The sequence below is a fragment of the Bos taurus genome, chromosome 8, assembly GCF_002263795.3.
Source record: "Bos taurus isolate L1 Dominette 01449 registration number 42190680 breed Hereford chromosome 8, ARS-UCD2.0, whole genome shotgun sequence".
In the NCBI taxonomy this organism is placed as follows: Eukaryota; Metazoa; Chordata; class Mammalia; order Artiodactyla; family Bovidae; genus Bos; species Bos taurus.
The window spans coordinates 64970891-64996331 of NC_037335.1; the positions used below are offsets into that span (position 1 = coordinate 64970891).

The 25441-nt window shown below is 36.1% G+C and overlaps 1 protein-coding gene and 1 pseudogene across 5 annotated transcripts in view; one reads left to right on the top strand and one right to left on the bottom strand.

Moving 5' to 3' along the window:
- Positions 1 to 25441, top strand: part of STX17 (syntaxin 17) — an 88326-nt gene that overhangs the window by 17681 nt on the left and 45204 nt on the right. For all 5 annotated transcript variants that reach the window (XR_009495475.1, XM_005210210.5, XM_005210212.5 and 2 more), the window contains one exon: positions 5298 to 5363. Coding sequence is in view for 4 of the 5 variants with exons in the window: in XM_005210210.5 (XP_005210267.1) it covers positions 5298 to 5363 (66 nt within the window). In the remaining variant the exon portion in view is untranslated. The remainder of the gene's footprint in view (positions 1 to 5297; positions 5364 to 25441) is intronic.
- LOC132346036 (pre-mRNA-splicing factor SLU7-like) lies at positions 16455 to 21109 on the bottom strand (annotated as a pseudogene).

The window sequence follows — 25441 nt, forward strand, 5'->3', positions numbered from 1 at the left end:
ACGGAGGAGCCTGGTAGGCTGAAGTCCATGGGGTCGCTATGAGTCGGACATGACTGACCGACTTCACTTTCACTTTTCACTTTCGTGCATTGGAGAAGGAAATGGCAACCCACTCCAGTGTTCTTGCCTGGAGAATCCCAGGGACGGGGGAGCTTGGTGGGCTGCTGTTTATGGGGTCGCACAGAGTCGGACACGACTGAAGCGACTTAGCAGCAGCAGCAGCAGGGGAAAGGTTGTTTCTGTGAATGTTGGATTCTCTGCTTGTGCCTGTTCCATGGTATACCATGAGGCCATGAGACACATGAAGAACAATATGAATGCATGTGGTGAGACAAAACATCTTCCTGAAATGACTGAAAAACAGTATCTATGATTTTTTTTCTGTAGTTGTTTTTCCTCTTTCTTGGTCCAGTTTATTCATAGCAGTTAAGGGTATTTATTAGAAGTTGCAGTATCCAGCAGAGGAAAAGAATGGAATCTGAATCACATTGGGGATGTCATTCTGAGTTCCACCCATCTTGAAATATTGGGGCAAAGCTTAATGGCCTGGAAGCCACATAAGAGCAAATAGTGCTGAGACAAATCCTTCTGCCCACTCTGTGAAAAGTGTATATCCAATAGCATCTAGAAAATGCTTCCTTCCAAAGTTGCTATGTTTAAAAACCTTTTAGAGAGAAACCCTAAGGAGAAGCCCTTGGCAAAGGCAAACTGTTTTATGAAATCTCTTAACAGGTAATTTGCCCATCATTCCTTTTCCGTCTCTTTGAATCGAGTCTTTGATATTTTCTATGTAGATAGTCATGACGACAGACTGTTTTATTTTTTCCTTTCTAATCTTTGCCTGCCTACTTCCTTCTTTCTTTTCTCTCTTCTGTTTCCTCTCTTTCCCCTCTCCTCCTCCCTTCCTTCCTTCCCTCCTTTGCTTTCTTCTCTCACTTCCTTTCTTACCTTATTGTCCTGGCTATGGCCTCCAGTGCAAGATCAGAACTCCTTACCTTGTTCCCAATGTTAGGGAATGATCTTTTACCACTACACATGATGTTAACTGTATAGTTTTTACAGATGCTTCTATGAGATTGAGGATGTTAACTTCTTTTTCAAGTTTCTGGTAAGTTTTATAATGAATAGATATTTATCAAATGGTTGTCTTTAAATCTACTATCTTGCTCTTTTTGTCTATTTGTTCCATCTATTCTTTCTCCCCTTTTTTTTTCATGTTTTACTCCCTTTTGGATTAATTGCATATTTTTAAGATTGTATTTTTTTCTCTTTTATTGGCTTATTAATTATACCTCTATGTTTTTATTTTTAAATGGTTCCTTTACAGTTCAGAGTATTCATCTTTAACTTATGATAGTCTACCTTCAAGTAATGTGTTATATATATATCACTTCACATATAAAAATTTTATGACAATACACTTCAATTTCTTCTCTCAGAATCTATATAGTATTATTGTAATATAATTTATGTCCGTCTAGTCAAGGCTATGGTTTTTCCAGTGGTCATGTATAGATGGGAGAGTTGGACTGTAAAGAAAGCTGAGTGCCGAAGAATTGATGCTTTTGAACTGTGGTGTTGGAGAAGACTCTTGAGAGTCCCTTGGACTGCAAGGAGATCCAACCAGTCCGTCCTAAAGGAGATTAGTCCTGTATTTGGAAGGACTGATTTTGAAGCTGAAACTCCAATACTTTGGCCACCTGATGCGAAGATCTGACTCATTTGAAAAGACTCTGATGCTGGGAAAGATTGAGGGCAGGAGGAGAAGGGGATGAGAGAGGATGAGATGGTTGGATGGCATCACTGACTCAATGGAAATGGGTTTGGGTGGACTCCAGGAATTGGTGATAGACAGGGAGGCCTGGCGTGCTGTGGTTCATGGGGTCGCAAAGAGTCAGACACGAGTGAGCAACTGAACTGAACTGAACTGATTTTACTATTTTCAGTGCTCTCACTTTTTTGTAGAGCCAGGTTTCTGTCTGGTACTGTTTTCTCATCAACCTGAAGGACTTCCTTTCACATTTCTTATAGTGCAGTTTTGCTGGTGATAATGAATTCTGCTTGCTTTTTGTGTTTGGAAAAATGTCTTATTTGGCCTTCAATTGAAAAAAAATATTTTTTCTGGGTATAGAATTCTAGGTTGACTTTTAGATTGTTTTAGTACTTTCAAGATGTTGCTTCAGTGTTTTCTGGTTTGCACTGTTTATCACAAGAAGTCTTCTATCATTCTTATCTGTGTTCCTCTGTACTTCACATCTTTTTTCCTCTTACTCTTTTTTAGATTTTACTATCATTTGTTATGCATTAGTATAATTTTCTTCATTTTCTTATTTATGGTATTCCTTGAGTTTCTTGGATCTGTGGGTTTATAGTTTTTACCAAATTTGGAAAAGCTTTGGCCATTCATTTTTCTTTTTTTCCTTCCTTGTTGAGATATAACTGACATGCAGAACTGTGTAAGGTGTACAACATAATGATTTGACTTACATACATCATGAAATGATTATCACAAAAAATAATGAATGTCCATCATCTCATACAGATACAAAATAAAAGAAAAAAATATATTAGGATTTACTCTCTGTTTAACAACTTTTGTATGTAACATACAGCAGTGGTAATTATCTTAATCATGTTATATATTATCTCCCTAGTTCTTATATATCTTATGACTGAAAGTTTGTATCTTTTGTCCATAAACTATATGATTCCTTCTTTATAAGGAATTCCTTCTTTAGTTGTGGAAAATCTCTTCTGGTAGTCTTTAAGTTGTTCTCATCCATACTTGCTCTGAAAATTTTGGTGCACCTGTGGGAGGAGGTGAGCTCAGGATCTTCTTACTCCACCATCTCAGCCACTATCTCATTAATTTTTCACATATTTTTTCTCTCCTTCAGGGAGTCCAACTTCATAACAGTTGCTTTCAATTTTCAATGTTGCTTTCAATTGGCCTTTGATTATTGATACTATAATCATTTATTGGCCATCTTTTTTTTCTGTTTCATTTTGGATGGTTTCTGTTTTACATCTTTAAATTTACTAATCTTTGCTTTGCATGTCTTAACCTTCCGTTCAATCCATCCATTTCATTTTTCATTTCAGCTACCTTTTTAATTTTAGGAATTGAATAAAAACTATCTTTCATATCTCCATATCTTCAGTTTTCTTCAGCTTTCTTAAACATGGAATACATCATAACTTTTAATATCTTTGTCTTAATTCCATTATCTCTATCATATCTAAGTCTGTTTCTGTTGATTGGTTTTTCTTATTATAGATCATATTTTCCTGCTTTTTTTTTTTTGCATACATGCTGCTGCTAAGTTGCTTCAGTCATATCTGACTCTGTGTGACCCCATAGACGGCAGCCCACCAGGCTCCCCCGTCCCTGGGATTCTCCAGGCAAGAACACTGGAGTGGGTTGCCATTTCCTTCTCCAATGCATGAAAGTGAAAAGTGAAAGTGAAGCCGCTCAGTCGTGTCCAACTCTTAGCGACCTCATGCATGGTAATTGTTTATTGGATGCCAGACATTCTGAATTTGTTGGATACTGAATATTCCAAAATTTCTTTGAGTACTTTTGAACTTTATTTATTCTGAGATACATTTAAGTTATTTAGGAACAGTTTGATCCTTTTGAGGCTCTTTTAAGCTTGCAGAGGATCAGAACAGCCTTTGTTCCAGGCCTAACTTTCCCTCACACAGTACAGTACTTTGGAGTACTCTGCCTGATTCCAGTATGTTGAGAGATTTTTCTACTCTGACTGGTGGTCACATGAGCTGTTTCTGGGCTTGTGTGATTTCGGGGGATGAGCCTACCTGGTCTTTTTCAGTGATTCTTTTTCTGACTTCAGGTAGTTTCCTTATATGTTTGTGCTGCTCTGTACTCAGCTGAAGACTCAAAAGCAAAACTCAGCAGATCTCTGGAACTCTCTCTCTGTATGGTCCTCTCCTGTTAATGCAGTTATATCCTCACATGCAGCTTTTTCTTCTCTGATACTCTGCTCCATGAATTCTTGCAGCCCTGACTTCTCTGGATTCTCTGTTTCCTTAACATTAATTTTTATTAAAAATATCATGACAGATTAGTATTAAGTAATGAATTTTAAAGTGACTTGTTTTCACATATGTATCTTTAGCTTCCATTCCCTTCTTTTTATTAATATAACACTATCTAAAAGAGCATTTATACTGAATCTGCTGGCATCATTCAATTTTTATTAGAAGTGAAAGTAGTAAATTTTAAATTTGTTTGATTGGGTAGTGGTTTTAAGTTTATGTTTGGCAAATATATTTTCAATATAGTCTTGTTATTTTTAAGCGTAATGGCTATTGTTTAGTTCTTAGATATAAAAAAAATTCAGGAGTTATCAAGAGTTTTTTTTTTTTTTTTTTTTTTTTCTGCATTGTGAACAATAGAGAATATAAAAATACCCTGGAAAAAATTTTAGTGCTCTACTTTTATAATCTGTTAGGCCTTCTGTGTATATATGGGACATTTTCATGTTTATGTGCTTTCAGAATATTTCTAGGATGATTTTGTGTGTGTGTGGGTGGGTGGTATACCAAAAATATGTTCGATATCATTATTCACATCTACTGACATCTTAATTATTTGGATTTTTAAAATTTCAACCAAAAATAATATGTGATATTTGACATTGTTTATATTTTGTGCAAATATTGTCATGTTACCACATTTTGCTATGGCTCTCAAATGAAAAATTTTTCATTATGCTCATTAAATTTCTTAGATGAAACTCTGAAAACTAAACATTATCTAGGTAAAAAGCTAAAATATATAAAATGTTCATTCTCATTTTTACATACTTTCTAGTCTGTGATATCGATGTTCCTTTTTCTCAAATGAGATTTTAGTTTTCAGTAGTTGACTCTATCATTAACAGACATTTCAAAATCTTCATGTATAGTAAGAATATCTGATGAATGCTGTTAATCTTTTCATTTTTCACGTTCTTTTACATTCTCAGTGTTTATTTTTTTCACCTCCAAGGAGTATGCATTATAGACAAAATACATACTCTTTTTCTGTAAAAGAAAGTAAAGTATTTAGTGGTTTTTATTTGTTTTACCATTTGCCAGAATTTTGTGTGTAATGTTTTTGAAAACTTCCTACTTGTATGGTCTTTGAACAGTTAATTCCCACTACTAAGTCAGTAACTTTTTTAGCTGGCATGTTTAAGTTTGGGTGGGTGAGTGGGGATTTTTGTGGTAAACTGGGGATAATCACTTAGTGATTAAAAAAAATTCAGTACCTTTTCTTTTCTTTCGTACAGTATCAGAGGTGCAGAGTATGGGACAAGTTGCATGAAGAACATATCAATGCAGGACGTACAGTTCAGGTAAGGCTATTTTATTGTTTCAGGTAAATCAATATGAAAAAGACAGTCTTAAGGAAATTTTGCTAAAATAAATACCCTTGTAGTTGAATCCTTTTATTGTATTTGTAACTATTTCCTTAAAGATGCATTTTTAGCAGGAATTATTGAATCAGATGTCAGTCATATTTTTAAGGTTTTGATTAATGTTACCAAAATTTTCTCCAGAAATGATATATTAACTTACACTTTCATTATGAATCCATTTTACAACATTAATATTACTCATTCTTCAAATTTTTGCTAATTAGTAGGTTAAAAAAATGCTGCTTTGCTGTTTTAATCTGGACTTTTTCTTTCATTGCTTTGAAAGATGAAACTTTTTATATGTACCTTGGATAGTAAAATTTTTTTAATGAATTGTCTGTTCACGTCCCTTGCATATATTATGTTGTTGTCTTCTGTCAGAGTTCCTTATAATTTTAAGATAATTGATCTTCTTTTGATAAGACTGATGCAGTAATATAGTGTTGCAAATATTATTTGCCAGTTATTGGCTTTTTGATAAATGTTAATTATTTTAAATTAATTTTTGAAATTCATTTATTTACATAGTTCAAAGCCAAGTAAAAAGACATAGCACCTACCCTTCTACATCTCCAGGTCCTTCTTTTAAGAAACTACTTTTAATCCTTTTGGCCATGTTCCCTGGTATTTAGCTCTTTATTCCTAAATACCATGTGTAGACTGTTATTTCTTAATCAAGTTTAGACATAGTCTCTTCACTTCTTGCTATATGAGGTGCAGATCTAGCTTTCCACCCTACTCTATTTCCTTCCCCCATAATTTTATTATTATAATTTTTGGTTAAATGAGTGATTAATATCTCATTGTTTTGATTATAAAGACATTGTTTCTTGCTAAGCCAAATAGAGATAAACAGTAGACTTTTGCTTTGTTTTCTTTAAAATGTCGGTTTTACTCTAATGACTTTTAGAATGTGTTTAGTGTTTATTTTTAATTGAGATATAGTTGATATACAGTAGTATATAAGTTATAGGTATATAACATAGTGATTCACAATTTTTAAAGGTTATATTCCATTTATAGTTATTATAAAATATTGGCTATATTCCCTGTATTGTACAAGAATATATTTATCCTTGTAGCTTATCTATTTTCTATGTAATAGATTGTATCTCTTAGTTGCCTACCCCTATCTTGCCCCACCTCCTTTCCCTGTCCTTAATGGTAGTCATCAATTTGTTTTCTATATCTGTGAGTCTGCTTAGGTCTTCTGCACATTTTTTAGTTGGGTTGTTTGGTGTTTTTGCTGTTGAGTTATATGAGTTGTTTATATATTTTGGGTATAAACCCCTTATTGGTCACATCATTAGCACAGATTTTCTCCCATCCAGTAGGTTGTCTTTTTGTTTTGCTGATGGTTTATTTTGCTGTGCAAAAGCTTTTAATTTTGATTAGGTCCCATTCGTTTATTTTTGCTTCTATTTCCTTTTCTTTAGGAGACAGAGCCAAAAGAAATATTGCTAAGATTTATGTCGGAGTGTTCTGCCTGTGTTTTCTTCTAGAAGCTTTATGGTTTCTGGTTTTACATTTAGGTCTTTAATCCATTTTGAGTTTATTTTTATATATGGTTTTAGATAATTTTCTAATTGCATTTTTTTACATGTAACTGTCCTGGCACTACTTACTGAAGAGACTGCTTTTTTCCATCATATATTCTAGCCTTTTGTTGTAGATTTATTGACCATGAGTAGGTGGATTTATTTCTCAGCTCTCTATTCTGTGTCACTTATCTATGTGTCTGTTTTTATGCCAGTACCATACTGTTTTGATTACTGTAGCTTTGTAGTGTAGTCAGAAGTCAGGGAACATGATTCCTCCAGCTCTGTTCTTTCTCAAGATTGTTTTGGCCATTCAGGATCTTTTTAATTTCCATACAAATTTAAAAATTATTTGCTCTAGTACTGTGAAAAATGCCCTTGGCATATTGGTAGGGTTTGCATTGAATATATAGATTGCTTTGGGGAGTATGGTCATTTTAAGAATATTAACTCTTCCAAGCCATGTACATGGTATAGCTTTCTGTCTGTTTGTGTCGTCTTCATTTCTTTCATTAGTGTTTTATAGTTTTCCAGGTACAGGTCTTTTACCTCCTTACGTAGGTTTATTCCTAGATATTTTATTCTTTTTGTGCAGTGGTGAATGGATTATTTACTTAATTTCTCTTTCTGATAACTTGGTTGTTAGTATATAGAAATGCAACAGATTTCTGTATGTTAATTTTGCATCCTGCAAATTTACCAAATTCATTGAGCTCTAGTAGTTTGCTGGTGGTATGTTTAGGATTTTCTAAGTATCATGTCACCTGCAAACAGTGACAGTTTTACTTCTTTCTTTTCAGTTTGGATTCCTTTTATTTCTTTTTCTCATCTGATTGCTGTGGCTGGAACTTCCAATACTATATTGAATAAAAGTGCTAAGAGTGGACATTCTTATCTTGTTCCTGACCTTAGAGGAAATAGTTTCTCCTTTTTATTGTTAAGTATGATATTAACTGTCCTTTTGCTTCTTTTGGAGTTAATAATCTTTTCACTTAAAAAAATTTCCTGTTTTTTGTATATTTTTAGTTAATTTTTAAAAAATGCTCCACATCTCTGCCACAATGCTGTCAGTATTTTTCATGTGCTCAAATATGTCACTTCAATTCTGTATCCTAAAGACTCTCTCCTGAAACCCTTCTGCCATTTCCAATCTGAACTCATTTTCTAGGTTTGTTGCACAGCTGTTGTTCTGGGACTTCTCTCAGTTGTTTCTGTGTTGGGTTGCTGTTTTTTCTGGATATCACATCTTCCTCATTTTTGGCTTACTCCATTGTTCTGTTGGAATATATCTTTCAATAGCTCTCAAATAAGGGTACCTTAGAGGTAAAATTTTAATTTAGTATGTGTCTAATACCTTTATTCTCCCCTCACATGTGATTACTAATTTCAGTAGGTGTAGAATTCTCTTTCAATTTTGAAGGCTTTCTAATTTAGTGTTGCTCTTAAAAAGTAAATATCATCTAGTTTCCCATTCTTTGTATAGGACCAAGTTTTTTTTCCTCTTTGGGAACCTTTGTGATCTGTTTACCCTGGTGTTCTGAAATTTGATAATGTGATGTGCTTTGTATTGGACCCTTTCAATTTAAAAACTCATGATTTTAGATCTGTGAATTTTTCTTTCCTTTTCATAAAATACATTTTAAAAAAATTATTTACTTATTTTTGGCTGCACTGGGTCTTCATTGCTGCCCTAGGACTTTCTCTACTTATGGTAAGCAGGGGCTACCCTAGTTGCACTGTGCTGGTTTCTCATTGCAGTGGCTTCTCTTGTTTTGGAGCATGGGCTTTAGGGCATGCAGGCTTCAGTTGTTGCAGCTTGTGGGCTCGAGTGCAGGTTCAGTGTTTGTGGTGCATGGGCTTAGCTGTCTCACAGCATGTGTGATCTTCCTGGATCAGGGATTAAACCTGTGTTCCCTGCATTGGCAGGTGGATTCTTAACCACTGGACCACCAAGGAAGCCCCTGGGAATTTTTCTTACTTATTGATTATTTATTCCTCTGTGTTTTCTTTTGTCCTCTCTTTTTAAAATATCCTTTTACTGCAAGGGTCAGCAAACTATAGCTCACAGGCCAACTCTTGCCTGCTGTGGGTCCCATTTGTTTATGTACTATCTTTGGCTGCTTTCATACTACAACAGCAGAATTGAATGGTTGCATCAAGAGACCACGGAGAAGGCAATGGCACCCCACTCCAGCACTCTTGCCTGGAAAATCCCTTGGATGGAGGAGCCTAGTGGGCCGCAGTCCATGGGGTTGCTAAGAGTTGGACACGACTGAGCGACTTCACTTTCACTTTTCACTTTCATGCGTTGGAGAAGGAAATGGCAACCCACTCCAGTGTTCTTGCCTGGAGAATCCCAGGGATGGGGGAGCCTCGTGGGCTGCCGTCTATGGGGTCATATAGAGTCGGACACGACTGAAGCGACTTAGCATCGAGACACCATATGGCTGGCAAAGCCTAAACTATTTACTGTCCAATCCTTTGCAGAAAAAGTTTGCTGATCTCTATTCAGTTGAATGGAAGACTCTTGGATTGCTTTTCTAATTTTCTATTCTCTTTTCTGAGAGATTTCTTCAGCTTTATTTTCAATTCTTTCTACTAAATTCTTTGTTTCTACTATTATGATATTTATTTCCCAAGAACTTTTTCTTATTATTTTTTATAGCGTTTTACCTTTGGACATAACAATTCTTTCTGCTTTTCTGAGACACTAAAGAGCTGATTGCTTGTCTCCTGGTGGACTTCACTTAAATATTCTTTGATAGGCTGGCATTTTCCTTGGAGCAACCTCCAAGTATCAGTGTCTGGAGGTTGTTGTGGTTTAGTTTTCTGAAGAAGAATCCTGTTTTCCTCCTAGGGTAAGTAGGCACTTATTTCCTAATTACAGAAGCAGTGTAGGTGAATTCTGCTGTACTTCCATTGTTCAGTCATGTCAGCCCTGTCCCCTCTATATTTGAGCCCTATGCCAAATGTTTCTGAATTTGAAGTCTCACCAAAAAAGGCATCTTTAGTCCTCTTACATTTCAAAAAAGGTTACTATGGCTGCAGTATAGTCAGTAGATTGGGATAGAATATAATCAGTGCCAGAGATTATTTAGGAGTGGTTACAGAAATGGTGAAGGTATAGAAAAAAAGATTAATTTGAGACTTAAGTGGAAATTTGACTTGCCTTTCATATATATGTATTTTATCAGTATTTCTTGCTGCCTAGATTATAGCCCTAATATCAGTGACTATATCTCCACTAATTGTGTATCTCAGAGTGCCAGCTGCTCAGCAAGATTCAGAGTTTATGGAATGGTACTGTGCATGTTAATGTCAATGAGATTATTATGACTTTTGTTTCTTACCATCTTCACTGTTTAACATGTTATTAAAAATCACTTATGACTTTCTTGAGACAGTGGTAGGGTCAAAGTGTTTGTTTACTGATTTTTTAAAGTATATATATATATATTTACATTATTGATCTCCATCTGGCATAGAAGTTTTATGTGTACCATTAAAATAATGAGATTTAAACTGTTTTTAGATGTAAGTATTGGCTTAGTTTTATTCATATATGCCTTGCATTTTTTGTATAAGCTCGTTCTTTGCTAGTTTGTGTAAAACATTTTTAGATAAGCAATTTCATGAACAGTTACTCTGAATTTTCAAGATTTATCATTATTAGATTTGTACAGTAAGAACTATCTTTTTACTTTTGTTACAATGTCTTTGTTGAAAAGGAGCTCTTAATTTAAATGTGTCAGTCTTTATTTATCAATCTTTTCTCTTGTGGTTCATGCTTTTGCTATCTTGTTCAGGGAATGTTCTGTGTCCTAAGATCAAGAAGATACTTCCCTATATTTTCTATTGAATATTTTAAATATTTTGCTTTTAACATTTAAGTTGTTAATCCACCTGTTATGAGGTAGATATAAGTAAAATATTATCACATTTGGAAAACAAGTTGTCTTTCATTATTAACAGATTTCTGCAGTGTTAGTTACATACTGCAGTTCCATATATGCATGAGTCTCTCTCTGGTCTTTCTCTTCTATTTGTCTATTTCTCCATCAAGGTCCACACTATGTTAAGACAGCCTTGTTATATCAAATCTAGTTGGACAATACGGTTACCTTATTTTTCCTTCCCAGGAGTGGTTTGGCTATACTTGGCCATTTGGTAATCCATATAAAATTTGCAATCTGCTTTTCAAAGTTTATACACAATCTTGTTGGAAATATGGGAATCACATTAGATTTGTTCATCTATTTAGAGAAAATTGACATATTTAAAATGTCCAGTTTTCCTACCTATAAATATATGATATTCTTGTACTTGTTTACAACTTCTTTATTATATATGTATCTTCATAGTTTTATGCATAAGATTGTTGTAGATTGTACAGTCTATCAAGATATCTACCAAGGTTTTTATCATCCTACATGGTCTTCTACAGTATGACCTTGTTACTCCTCACCAACAGGTGGAGTCTCATTCCCCTCCCTTTGAATCTGACCTGAGGTAAAAGTAATGCCACTAGACTTCTGAGGCTAGATTAGAAAAAGCCAAATAGCTCCCAGTGGTTCTCTGAGGATGCTTGCACTGGAGGAAATTAGCCATATGCGAAACATCCAAATATCTGAAGACCTCCATGCAGGAGATATCCACAGCCACAACTGAGCTCTTAGGAATTTGCAGCCTCAAGTGCTAGCCACATGAGTGAGCCATCTTGGACATCAGTGCAGTTGAGCCTTCAAATGAATACAACTTCAGCCAATGCCTTACTCAGTTAGATGAGTGACCCCAGGGAAGAACTCTTCAGCTGATTTCTTCAATGTCTGGTCTGCAAAATCATTAGCAAAATTAAGTGGTGGTTTTAGGAGGAATTTGTTATGCAGCAACAGGTGACCGGAATACAGGACTTACACTTAATTTTGTCTATTTCAATCTACTTCATTAATTTGTTCTTAAATACTTTATTGTTTTAGGGTGTGTCTTTGTGTTTGAGGGAGGTGTGAAACATTGTCCTTCTTTTAAATTATGTTTTCTAACTTTTGGTGGTATATATAGAAATATAGTTAATTTTCATATATAGATCTTATGTCCAATTATATTAAATAATAATTTAAAGCTTTAGGAAAAGAAGTATCATAAGTCAGTATGTGACTAATTGTCAAATATATTCTGGAGACCAGTAAGCGATAGAATGCCAGCTATTTGGATGCTGGATAAGGGCAGTATTATTCTCATTTTTCAGATTAAAGAAGGCTGAAGAATAGAGAAACTGGTGTTTGTCTAAAGCACAAGACTGTCATAAGTTGAAGGACAGGGGTCCAATCTGGAATTATTTTTAATATTAACTCAGGTAGATGGACTAATCCAGGAATATTCTCAGGAATACTGCACTTAATACATAGTAGGTCTTTATTATATATTTGTTGAGTAAATGAATGGAGGCCCTTTTCTCCTTTGGTTTTTATTCCTTTTGGTGGTTCATGTAATGTATTTTAAGCTATATGTAATCTTTTTGGTGCCTTTTGATACTGAAATACGTGTGAAGTCATTAACTACTATTAATACCTTAATGTAATAGTTAGGTAATACAAGCAAGGGATAGTCCAGATTTGTTTTAATTAAATAGTTATGGCTCTGGGGTCCTTAATAATAAATTGTATGACATCTAGAATGTGTTTACTCTAAGTTGTTTAAATGTTTCCCAGTGGACTTGTGCTTTATGTTTGTAAAGAAATCAGATTAATTATTATGATACCAAATGTTTTCTGCTGTGTACAATTTGCTCTCAAAATTACATGTTGTAAAAACACATTAGAAATCCTTAAATCAATATTTAACAAAGGCAAATATATGCATAGCCTCTCTTGTTTTAATCATTAAATACATAATTAGCCATTTTTCAGAATTTTAATTAACTCAGAATAATTACTTTTTACAATTATCAGTATAGATAAGTATACATTTAAATATATCTTTTAATCTATAGACAGAAATTTCAGGATATTTCTGGGAGAAGGGAAAAAGCCGTAACTAGTTACTAAATTTAGATGCAGAACTAGAGAGAGAGAGATGTCACCTTTACTTTACTGAAAATTTGGCCATAGTTTGCAGTTTACTACTACTTGCTTACTGCAAAATGTTTTAATTACTGAGTTGGTATACTTTTTTAAAAAACTTATTTCTTTGATTATAGTACCATTTATCAAACTTGATAGTTTTGCATATTTTCAGAACTTGGCATACTATTATTTATTATATTTTCAGGAGATTATTGGGAGAACCTGATTATTAGGAGAACAGAAATACTTGAATATTTACTATGTCCTAGATACTATTCCAGGGCTTCCCTGGTGGCTCAGTGGTAAAGAATCCACCTGTAATGCAGGAGACTCGGGTTCAATCCCTAGGTTGGAAAGATCCCTTGGAGAAGGAAATGGCAACTCACTCCAGTATTCTTGCCTGGGAAATCCCATGGACAGAGGAGCCTGGCAGGCTACAGTCCATGCAGTTACAAGACATGACTTAGCCACTAAACCACTACCACAGATACTGTTCAAGCCACTGGAGATACAGCTGTGAGCAAAACAGAAGAAAATTCTTTTCTCATTGAACTTATATGTTGGGGGTAGAAATGAAGAAAACAGACATATTTTTAAAATAAATATTTAGATGATTGTAAGTACCTTGAAGTAAAAGCAAAGGCTGGTTAAAAGGAACAAAAATTGCTGGAGATGATGAGTGTTCTTTTGTATAAAGGATGGTTGTGGAAGGTTTCTAATGAAATTTGAGCTGAGACCTGAAGGAAGTAAAGGCATAAGGGAAACCCAATGTGAAGACTCTGAGGTGAGAGGATGTGTGGCATATTCAGGGAGTAATAAGGAGGTTAGTGTGGTTGATGTGAGCCCAAGAGATGAGGTCAGAGAGATCAGCTGTCTCTAATTAGGGAAGGCCTTGCAGGATGTGGTAACTTAAAGTTCTGAGCCTATGATAATGTGATATGATTTAAAAGATCACCTTGACTATTATGAGCAGGATAGATTCTATGGGATCAAGGTTTGAAGCAAGAATGCCAGATAGGTGGCTAATAAAATAATCAGGGTACTATGGGTCTGCTTTTTAGAAAAATGCAGAAACACTCATGTACAGACAATTTGTGTAGAATGTCAGAGGCCTGGTATGTTAATTTTTATATACTTTCTGTAGCCCTGGGAAATGGTTCTGGACTTAAAAGCTTGACAGAGGAATAAGGAACTATCCTGACAACAAATTTAACATTGAAACACCATTTTGAGAAGTTATACACATCTCAAATATATAAAAATGTAGGAAAGGAAATAACGAAAATATAACATTTATGTACTCATCACTTAACTTTGTCAACTCTTAACATTTTGCCCCAATTTCTTCCCATTTTTTTTGAGAGAAAAATTTAGAAATACCACTGAAGTCAGTTGTGTACCCTTCCTTGATTCCATTTACTTTGTTCCTGTCTGCATCTGAAGGAAATCTTTTCCCTTGTTTTAAGTATTTGCCATTTTTCTGCATATAACTGTATATAAATACCTGGAGAAGGAAATGGCAACCCACTCCAGTATTCTTGCTTGGAAAAATCCCATGGACAGAGGAGCCTGGAGGGCTGCAGTCCACGGGGCTGCAGAGAGTTGGACACAACTGAGGACTTGTCAGCAGCATATATAAATAATATATGATATTGTTTTGCATCTTTGTTTCTGCTTTTTTTCCAAATAGCTTTCTTGTGGTATAATTGACATTTGATAAAGTATACAATTTGATAAGTTTTGATATATATACACACCATGAGACCGTCCCCACAATCAAGATACCGTGACCCCTTCACCAGAATCCAGATAATGAAAATATATCTATTGCTCCCAAAAGTTTCCTTATACCCCCTGGTAACCCTCCTTCTGACTTCCTCCTCCTCCATCCTCCCACATGCACATACACTCCTACTACCCGAGCAACCACTGACCTGCTTTTTGTCATGATGCATTAGTTTGAATTTTCTAGAATGTTCTATAAATAGAAGCATATAGTATATACTTCTTTTTTGTCTGGTTTCTTTCACTTTCACTTTGCATGTATATTTTGAAGTTCATCCATGTTGTATTGTGTATCAGTACTTAACCACTTTTGTTTTTATTTTCAATTATATATCTTTATTAACAAAAGATAAATAAAATACAAAATAGACACTAATATCAGATTTTATGTTGAACCAGCCTATATTAAGGTAGGAATATGAAAACATAAAATTTGACATTCTTAAAGTAGGTAAGAATTAGATCTGTTTGCATCACTGTTTTAATTTCATACTGGTCTGAATTTAGATTCAATGTATATCCACAGTACTTGACAGTTTGATATAGTTACTTTGCCATCAGCAGTATTTTTGAGATGTTAATTTAATGCAATATTCTAGTGGGTTTTGGTAGTTTGGAAAAGCCAGTGAACTGTTCAAAGTCAATGTATACATTGTGTCAGGGGTTTTAAACAGGTTGTTTTCACTGATCCCATTCTGTCAGTATTATCTTCACGTGTTATTAGAAGAAGCTAAAAAATCATGTCATTCTCAGTCACTAATAGCCCTACAGGCTATACTTGTAATATTTTGAAGAAACCTTCAACTTCAGGTTTCACTTTGAGCAAATTTTACCAAGAGACACCTGCTGGCTATAAAGATTAGGTACAACAGATACTCTACAATCTTTAAAAAATGTAATATTCATGATTGTTATATAAAGGCAGTCACAATTAAAATAGTAATTAGTATCACAAACCATATCCTCTGTGATAAAGGAGAGGGTTTCGGTGTCTGAATACCCCTGTCCAGAATTGTAAAAGACTTAGGACTGATCAGTGACTCAAGGGTGAAAAACATTTTTTTTTCCCCATTCGAAGGCTAACACATTTAGTTCTGAGTATAAGATACAAGGAAATATTTTGAAAATCAAAATTTTATAACCAAGTGGAAAAACAGAATTGTTACTACACAGATTGACATCAGGGATAAAGTTATTCACATGTTCTACAGATTTCCTTCCAGTAACCCAAAGCTCAAGATAGGTTATCAGCTTCAGATCAGAAAAATCTGAGAAGGCAAAAAGAAATGATTATCAAACAACTACAGTTATAGTTACTACTAATTAAAAAAAATGAAGTCCTTGTTTCAAGAAAGAGTAACTAATTGCCTTCATAATGAGTCCTAACACTACATAAAGGGCCATAAAAACTGAGGAAATAAAGTTTGAAACAATAAATAAATGTTGAGAAGATATTCATGATAGGTGGAGAACTAAGACCTTTTGCCACATCACTAATATAAAATCTCAAATAAAATCTTAACCTGCACTTAATGTACCACTTTATTTCTTCTTTGTTCTTCACTGTGTAAAGGAAAGAATTTACTATGAGACTTCTGGATGCTTTATTAAGGTCAGGCAGTTTCCTTGCTTCCTGACTTTAACGAGAATAGATATGGATTTTTCCATTGATAATCAACAGCAAGAATCTAAAAGAATGTATCAGTAGAGTCTATCTTGGGTCACCATCAGTGACGAGTTACTACTGTCCAAGGAAGGAGGCCATGGGGTCATCTGGCCTCTGACGTTTCATTCTGTAGGCCTCCATTTCCTCTTCAAGTGGGTTCCTGAGTTTCATATATGCTGTTGTAAGGTCGCTTCCTCTCATCGATCTGCATGATCTCCTTGACGTGAAGAAGATGGGCCTTCTCTGCATTCAGTGCCTTTTTCTTCTTCTTTTTCTCCTCTTTTAGTTTTTCCTGATGCGTCTCCATGAGGGTTTGAAGTTTTTTTCACAGATTCTTCTCCAGTTGCATCATTTATAGTACATTCCTCTGAATTAGCAATCTCATTCCCAGCTTCTGCAGTACAATAGGAATACTTGAAAAAAGAATGACAGCATTTGTATCCCCATTGGCCTTCTTTCCAGTAAGATTCCCAGATATGTGTATGATTGTTGATCTTCACATCTTCCTCGTACTTGGAGCAGGTGACAGCTCACTCCTGTCCTTTTATGACTGTCCAGTGCCTTGAGTGGAGAAGGCAATGGCACCCCGCTCCAATACTCTTGCCTGGAGAATCCCATGGATGGAGGAGCCTGGAAGGCTGAAGTCCATGGGGTCGCGAAGAGTCGACACAACTGAGTGACTTCACTTTCACTTTTCACTTTCATGCATTGGAGAAGGAAATGGCAACCCACTCCAGTGTTCTTGCCTGGAGAATGCCAGGGGCGAGGGAGCCTGGTGGGCTGCCATCTATGGGGTTGCACAGAGTCGGACACAACTGAAGTGACTTAGCAGCAGCAGCAGCAGTGTGAGTATTCCACATAGTCTTCAGTCTGAGCTAAAAGCAATTTGGCTGGAGGAGCATCCAAGTGTTCTTGACTGCCATGCTTTTACAGGATGCTTTCTTTCTGCTGTTCTTTGAAGTCTTCTTTCTTGACTTTGAAGGACGCATACAAGAGCTCTAGTTTTGTAGGCTCTGCTTGTAGATGCACTTCACACCCCTTGTCTTGGGCTTCCCAAGCAAACAGTTGGGTCTGAGCCATTGAAATGGTATCACCTGTGTATCTAATGAAGTTATCTCCTGCATAGCTGACTTCATCTGGATTCTTTCCTGAATTCACAAAGGGATTTTCTCTCATTGCTCCAGTTTTGGGATCACAGTAAGTAGAATTTGGATCTGAATTTCACAAATATTTTGCAATACATTCTCGAATCCTGAGATTCTGACAGTAATTCATCTCTTAAAGTCAAAATTCTGTCCAGGCATGTCAATATCATCTGCGTATTTATCTTCATCCTCATCTTCACTGTTATGATCTTTTTCCATCTGAGAATTCATTTCTTCTTCTCCCCACTGATGTTTTAGAGAATTAGCCTGTTCCACTAATTTTTCTGAGGCTAATTCTTGAAGATTTTGGGCGTTCAGCGTTCACTTTGCTAGGTCAACTTTGGCTTCAGTTCAGTTGAGTTTAGTCACTCAGTTGTGTCCAGCTCTTTGTAACCCCATGAACTGCAGTACTCCAGGCCTCCTTGTCCATCACCAACTCCCAAAGTCTACCCAAAGCCATGTCCGTTGAGTCGGTGATGCCATCCAACCATCTCATCCTCTGTCGTCCCCTTCTCCTCCTGCCCCCAATCCCTCCCAGCATCAGGGTCTTTTCCAATGAGTCAACTCTTCACATGAGGTGGCCAAAGTATTGGAGTTTCAGCTTCAGCATCAGTCCTTCCAGTGAACACCAAGGACTAATCTCCTTTAGAATGGACTGGTTGGATGTCCTTGCAGTCCAAGGGACTCTCAAGAGTCTTCTCCAACACCACAGTTCAAAAGCATCAATTCTTCGGTGCTCAGCTTTCTTTATAGTCCAACTCTCACATCCATACATGACCACTGGAAAAACCATAGCCTTGACTAGACGGACCTTTGTTGGCAAAGCAATATTTCTGCTTTTCAATATACTATCTAGGTTGGTCATAACTTTCCTTCCAAGGAGTAAGTGTCTTTTAATTTCCTGGCTGTAGTCACCATCTGTGGTGATTTTGGAGCCCCCCAAAATAAACTCTTCTACAATTTTCATATGTTCTTCTGGATTGTAGCCATTCCACTGATCGCTCTTCCCATCGTAGTCAAACATTAGCTGAGGCTGGACATGTTCATCTGGAGCTATATTAGTGTCCGTAAATTTTGCTCCAACTCACCTAGGTCTCTCAAAACAGTCTTTCTTTTTGTGTGTCATGGCTCTACAGTTTTCACATTTTCCTTTTTGATATTTAGTAGTTATGGAATTCTCTTTTACACCCCTCTTGTACCATTCTCCAGATGGGCCTATACTGCTTTTGTTTCTCTGGCTGTGGTCTCTGGTGCTTTAGAGTAGGCATTTTTGATGGATCAACATACCATGGCACTGAAAAAATAAACTGAGGAATATGAGGATTGATATCTTTTCCTTTCTCATCAACTTCTGCAGGGGCATTGCCCAATTTTCGCTGTTCTTCTAGATCCTCCTTCTTTCTCCAGTCCTCTCTAGTTCTTTGGTTTCTCCAAACTCATTTCTTTGGGCCCCGACAAGGGGGCCACATTGGCTGCATCCACAGTTGCAGCTGACGTGGTTATCTGGCCTCCTGGTCCCAATGCTGCTGACCCTAGGACAGTTCGACACAAATAAACTTCACCACTTTTGATTGTTGAGTAGATACTATATTGTATGGATCTACCACAGTTTGTTTATCTATTCATCTGTTAATGGACATTTCGGTATTTCTAGTTTTTGGCTACTACAAATAAGTCTACTATGAATGTTTGAATGTAAGACTTTGTATGTACAAAGAATTTTATTTCTCTTGGATAAATACTTATGAATAGAATGACTGGGTCATATTCTTTACCTTTTTAAGAACCGCCAAACTGTTTTCCAAAATAATTGTAGCACTTTAAACTCCTACCAGTTCCTTCATATGCTTGCCAACACTTGATATGTTTAACCTTTTTAATTTTAGCCACTTTTTATAGGTCTGTAGTGGAATCTCATTGTCATTTTAATTTCATTTGACTAATGATATTTACATTGTAAATTTCTTAAGTAGTAGAATCTTACTTGAAGATAAACTATAATCAGTGTACTATAAACCCTAAAATAACAAAGTTATAGCTAGCAAGACGAGAAAGAAGATAAATGGAATGAGAAATACTGAGTCAATTCAATACGTCTAGTTGAGGCTATGGTTTTTCCAGTGGTCATGTATGGATGTGAGAGTTGGACTATAAAGAAAGCTGAGCACCGAAGAATTGATGCTTTTTTTTTTTTTTTTTAATTCTATTTTATTTTATTTTATTTTTTTTTTTATTCTTCCAATTTTATTTTATTTTTAAACTTTACATAATTGTATTAGTTTTGCCAAATATCAAAATGAATCCACCACAGGTATACATGTGTTCCCCATCCCGAACCCTCCTCCCTCCTCCCTCCCCATACCATCCCTCTGGGCCGTCCCAGTGCACCAGCCCCAAGCATCCAGCATCGTGCATCGAACCTGGACTGGCAACTCGTTTCCTACATGATATTTTACATGTTTCATTGCCATTCTCCCAAATCTTCCCACCCTCTCCCTCTCCCACAGAGTCCATAAGACTGTTCTATACATCAGTGTCTCTTTTGCTGTCTCGTACACCGGGTTATTGTTACCATCTTTCTAAATTCCATATATATGCGTTAGTATACTGTATTTATGTTTTTCCTTCTGGCTTACTTCACTCTGTATAATAGGCTCCAGTTTCATCCACCTCATTAGAACTGATTCAAATGTATTCTTTTTAATGGCTGAGTAATACTCCATTGTGTATATGTACCACAGCTTTCTTATCCATTCATCTGCTGATGGACATCTAGGTTGCTTCCATGTCTTTGAACTGTGGTGTTGGAGAAGACTCTTTAGAGTCCCTTGGACTGCAAGGACATCCAACCAGTCCATCCTAAAGGAGATCAGTCCTGGGTGTTCATTGGAAGGACTGATGTTGAAGCTGAAACTTCAATACTTTGGCCATCTGATGCAAAGAGCTGACTCATTTGAAAAGACCCTGATGCTGGGAAAGATTGAGGGCAGGAGGAGAAGGGGATGACAGAGGATGAGATGGCTGGATGGCATCACCAACTCGATGGACATGGGTTTGAGTGAGTTCCGGGAGTTGGTGATGGACAGGGAGGCCTGGCATGCTGCAGTTCATGGGGTTGCAAAGAGTCGGACATGACTGAGCGACTGAACTGAACTGAATTTGATACAAAACAGAAACTGAATCTCCATACTGTTCTCCATAGTGGCTGCACCAATTTACATTCCCACTAACAGTGTAGGCAAGTTCTCTTTTCTCCACATCTTGTCCAGCATGTTTGTAGATTTTTAAATGATGGCCTCCCCTCCCAGTCTTTATGCTGCTGTTGTCATATATTTTACTTATACTGATACATATGTTATATATTTCATAATGTTTAAATAGTTATCTTTTTCAAGTGATTTAGATATTAAGTGGGGGTGGGGAATCTTATTTATTTACTTCTGTTATTTCCATTTTTGGTGTGCTTAATGCCTTTATGTAAACCCATATTTTTATTTTATTAAAAGCTTTTTAAATATAAATTTATTTATTTTAATTGGAGGCTAATTACTTTACATTTTATTGGTTTTGCCATACATCAACATGAATCTGCCACGGGTGTACACGTGTTCCCCATCCTGAACCCTCCTCCCACTTCCCTCCCCATACCATCCCTCTGGGTCATCCCAGTGCACCAGCCCTGAGCATCCTGTATCATGCATTGAGCCTGGACTGGCGATTCGTTTCACATATGATACTATACATGTTTCAATGCCATTCTCCCAAATCATCCCACTCTCACCTTCTCCCACAGAGTCCAAAAGACTGTTCTATACATCTGTGTCTCTTTTGCTGTCTCTCATACAGGGTTATTGTTACCATCTTTCTAAATTCCATATATATACATTAGTATACTGTATTGGTGTTTTTCTTTCTGGCTTACTTCACTCTGTATAATAGGCTCCAGTTTCATCCACCTCATTAGAACTGATTCAAATGAATTCTTTTTAGTGGCTGAGTAATACTCCCTTGTGTATATGTACCACAGCTTTCTTATCCATTCGTCTGCTGATGGATATCTAGGTGGCTTCCATGTACTGGCTATGATAAGCAGTGCTGTGATGAACATTGGGGTACACGTGTTTCTTTCAATTCTGGTTTCCTTGGTGTGTATGCCCAGCAGTGGGATTGCTGGGTCGTATGGCAGTTCTATTTCCAATTTTTTAAGGAATCGCCACACTGTTCTCCATAGTGGCTGTACTAGTTTGCATTCCCACCAACAGTGTAAGAGGGTTCCTTTTTCTCTACACCCTCTCCAGCATTTATTGCTTGTAGACTTTTGGATCGCAGCCATTCTGACTGGTGTGAAATGGTGTGAAACCTCACTGTAGTTTTGATTTGCATTTCTCTGATAATGAGTGATTTTGAGCATCTTTTAATGTGTTTGTTAGCCATCTGTATGTCTTCTTTGGAGAAATGTCTGTTTAGGTCTTTGGCCTATTTTTTGATTGGGTCATTTATTTTTCTGGAATTGAGCTGTAGGAGTTGCTTGTGTATTTTTGATATTAATTATTTGTCCATTGCTTCATTTACTATTATTTTCTCCCATTCTGAAGGCTGTCTTTTCACCTTGCTTATAGTTTCCTTTGTTGTGCAGAAGCTTTTAATTAGGTCCCATTTGTTTATTTTTGCTTTTATTTCCAATATTCTGGGAGGTGGGTCATAGAGGATCCTGCTGTGATGTATGTCAGAGAGTGTTTTGCCTATGTTCTCCTCTAGGAGTTTTATAGTTTCTGGTCTTACGTTGAGATCTTTAATCGATTTTGAGTTTATTTTTGTGTATGGTGTTAGAAAGTGTTCTAATTTCATTCTTTTACATGTAGTTGACCAGTTTTCCCAGCACCACTCATTAAAGAGATTGTTTTTTCTCCATTGTATATTCTTGCCTCCTTTGTCAAAGATAAGGTGTCCATAGGTGCGTGGTTTTATCTCTGGGCTTTCTGTTTTGTTCCATTGATCTATATTTCTGTCTTTGTGCCAGTACCATACTGTCTTGATGATTGTGGCTTTGTAGCGGAGCCTGAAGTAAGGCAGGTTGATTCCTCCAGTTCCATTCTTCTTTCTCAAGATTGCTTTGGCTATTCAAGGTTTTTAGTATTTCCATACAAATTGTGAAATTATTTGTTCTAGCTCTGTGAAAAATACTGTTGGTAGCTTGATAGGGATTGCATTGAATCTATAGATTGCTTTGGGCAATATATTCATTTTCACTATATTGATTCTCCAATCCATGAACATGATATATTTCTCCGTCTATTAGTGTCCTCTTTGATTTCTTCCACCAGTGTTTTTTAGTTTTCTCTATATAGGTCTTTTGTTTCTTTAGGTAGATATATTCCTAAGTATTTTATTCTTTTCGTTGCAATGGTGAATGGAATTGTTTCCTTAATTTCTCTTTCTGTTTTCTCATTATTAGTGTATAGGAATGCAAGGGATTTCTGTGTGTTGATTTTATATCCTGCAACTTCACTATATTCATTGATTAGCTCTAGTAATTTTCTGGTGGAGTCTTTAGGGTTTTCTATGTAGAGGATCATGTCATCTGCAAACAGTGAGAGTTTTACTTCTTCTTTTCCAATCTGGATTCCTTTTATTTCTTTTTCTGCTCTGATTGCTGTGGCCAAAACTAAGCCCATATTTTTATATGGTATAATTTTCCTTTTGCCTGAAAGGCTTCCTTTAACATTTTTTTAGAGTGCAGTTTTGCTGTTGTTAAATACCTTTGTGTATATATCTGAAGAGTCTTCATCTGGCCTTTGTTTTCAAAAGGAATTTTGCTGTATATAGAATTCTGCATTGTGTTTTTCCTGCAGTACTTCAAAGATGTTCAACTGTCTTTTCAGTTGCATTGTTTTCAGTGATAAATCTGTTTTATTTTTATCTTTATTCCTCTATATGTAACATGTGCCTTTTCTCTCGGTACTTTCACAGCATTCATTTTATCTGTGGTTTTGATCGCTTTGATTATAATGAGCCTTGGTGGAGTTTTCTTCATTTTTATTGTGCTTAAAATTTGTTGAGCTTCTTGCATCTCCTATTTTATAGTTTGCATCAAATTTGGAAATTTTTTTGCCATTATGTCTTAAAATAGTTTTCTGTCCCTTCCTACCTCTGTTCTCCTTCAGAGACTCTAATTATATATATACTATGCTACTTGAAGTTAGCTCACAGCTCACTGATGCTCTTTTAAATTTTTTGCATCCTGTTTTCTGTGTGTGTTTCATTTTATATATTTTCTATTTCTATGCCTTCATGTTCACTAGTATTAGTAGCAGCCATGTCTAATCTACTGTTAATCTATTCAGTGTATTTTTCATCTCTTATTATAATTTTCTATTCTAGAATTTTGATTTGGGATTAATATCTTCCATGTCTCTACTTAACTTTTTAAACACATGAAATACAATTATAATACTTTCTATATGCTTCTCTGCTAATTGTAATTTCTGGGTCAGTTTCACCTGATTATTATTGTCTTTATTGGCCATGTTTTTCTCCCTCTTTGTATGTATAATAGTCTTTGCTTGGGTTACCTTTTCATGACTGGATGCTAGATAATTTTATATTCCTGTAACTCCTTTGAGCTTTGTTATGGCACATAGGTTACTTGGAAAGAGTTTGATCCTTTTGGATCAAAAGGATCCTTACTTTGCTGCTGCTGCTGCTAAGTCGCTTCAGTCGTGTCCGACTCTGTGCGACCCCAGAGACGGCAGCCCACCAGGCTTCCCCGTCCCTGGGATTCTCCAGGCAAGAACACTGGAGTGGGTTGCCATTTCCTTCTCCAGTGCATGAAAGTGAAAAGTGAAAGTGAAGTTGCTCAGTCGTGTCTGACTCTACCGACCCCATGGACTACAGCCCACCAGGCTCCTCCATCCAGGGGATTTTCCAGGCAAGAGTACTGGAGTGGGGTACCATTGCCTTCTCTGATCCTTACTTTATGTTTTATTAAAAGCTTGATTGGAACAATGCTTGGTCTAGGGCTACTTATTTTTCCATGACTGAAGTAAAAACCTTTCTGAGTATTCTACCAAATGCCCTATGAATTAAGAGTTTTTCCAGTTTATCTGGTGGGACACTTGGCAGCTTTGAATGAGTGCTGAGCACTGTTGCTTCTAATCTTTTTAGATGGTTTTTTTCTCCAGCCTTGGATGGTTTCCCCACATAAATGTTCTAATCAGTTCTTTGTCAAATACTCGAGGATTACCCTTCTTCATATCTCCAGCGTTCTTTTTCTGTACAGCTCTTTCCTCTTCAGTACTCTGTTTGACAAACTCTGCAGAGACAGAAGTCTATCTGTTATGTTTTGAAACTGCAGGTACTGGGGTTGGCCAAAGCAAAAGAATAGGTTTAACGGTTTTATTATTTGGAATAAGAAATTGTTAAGAATAAGAAAGAGTTTGTGATCAAATTTTGAAACTAAGTGAAAAGTTGAAATTGTTACTACTCTAATAATTCAATGAAGAACATTAACTTGGCTTTTATAGAAACTTGGTCAGCAGTGATGATGCAGAGCTTGTTGAGAACACAGATTTCTGGGACTCACTTTAAAGATTCTGATTCAGTAGATGTCAGACCACATTTGGAAAGAAACTGCTCTACAGAGAGTCTGTCCCAGTTCCATAGGTAGCATAAATACAAAGAAAGTCAGGCATGGAACTGGTAGAAGTAATATATGGCTTTTATTAATACTAGGAGAAATACAGGATACTTGAGCTACTTTTTAATTTTTTTAAAGAAAAATTACAAGGGAAAGGCAGTAGAAAAGAGAGGGAATGAGGAA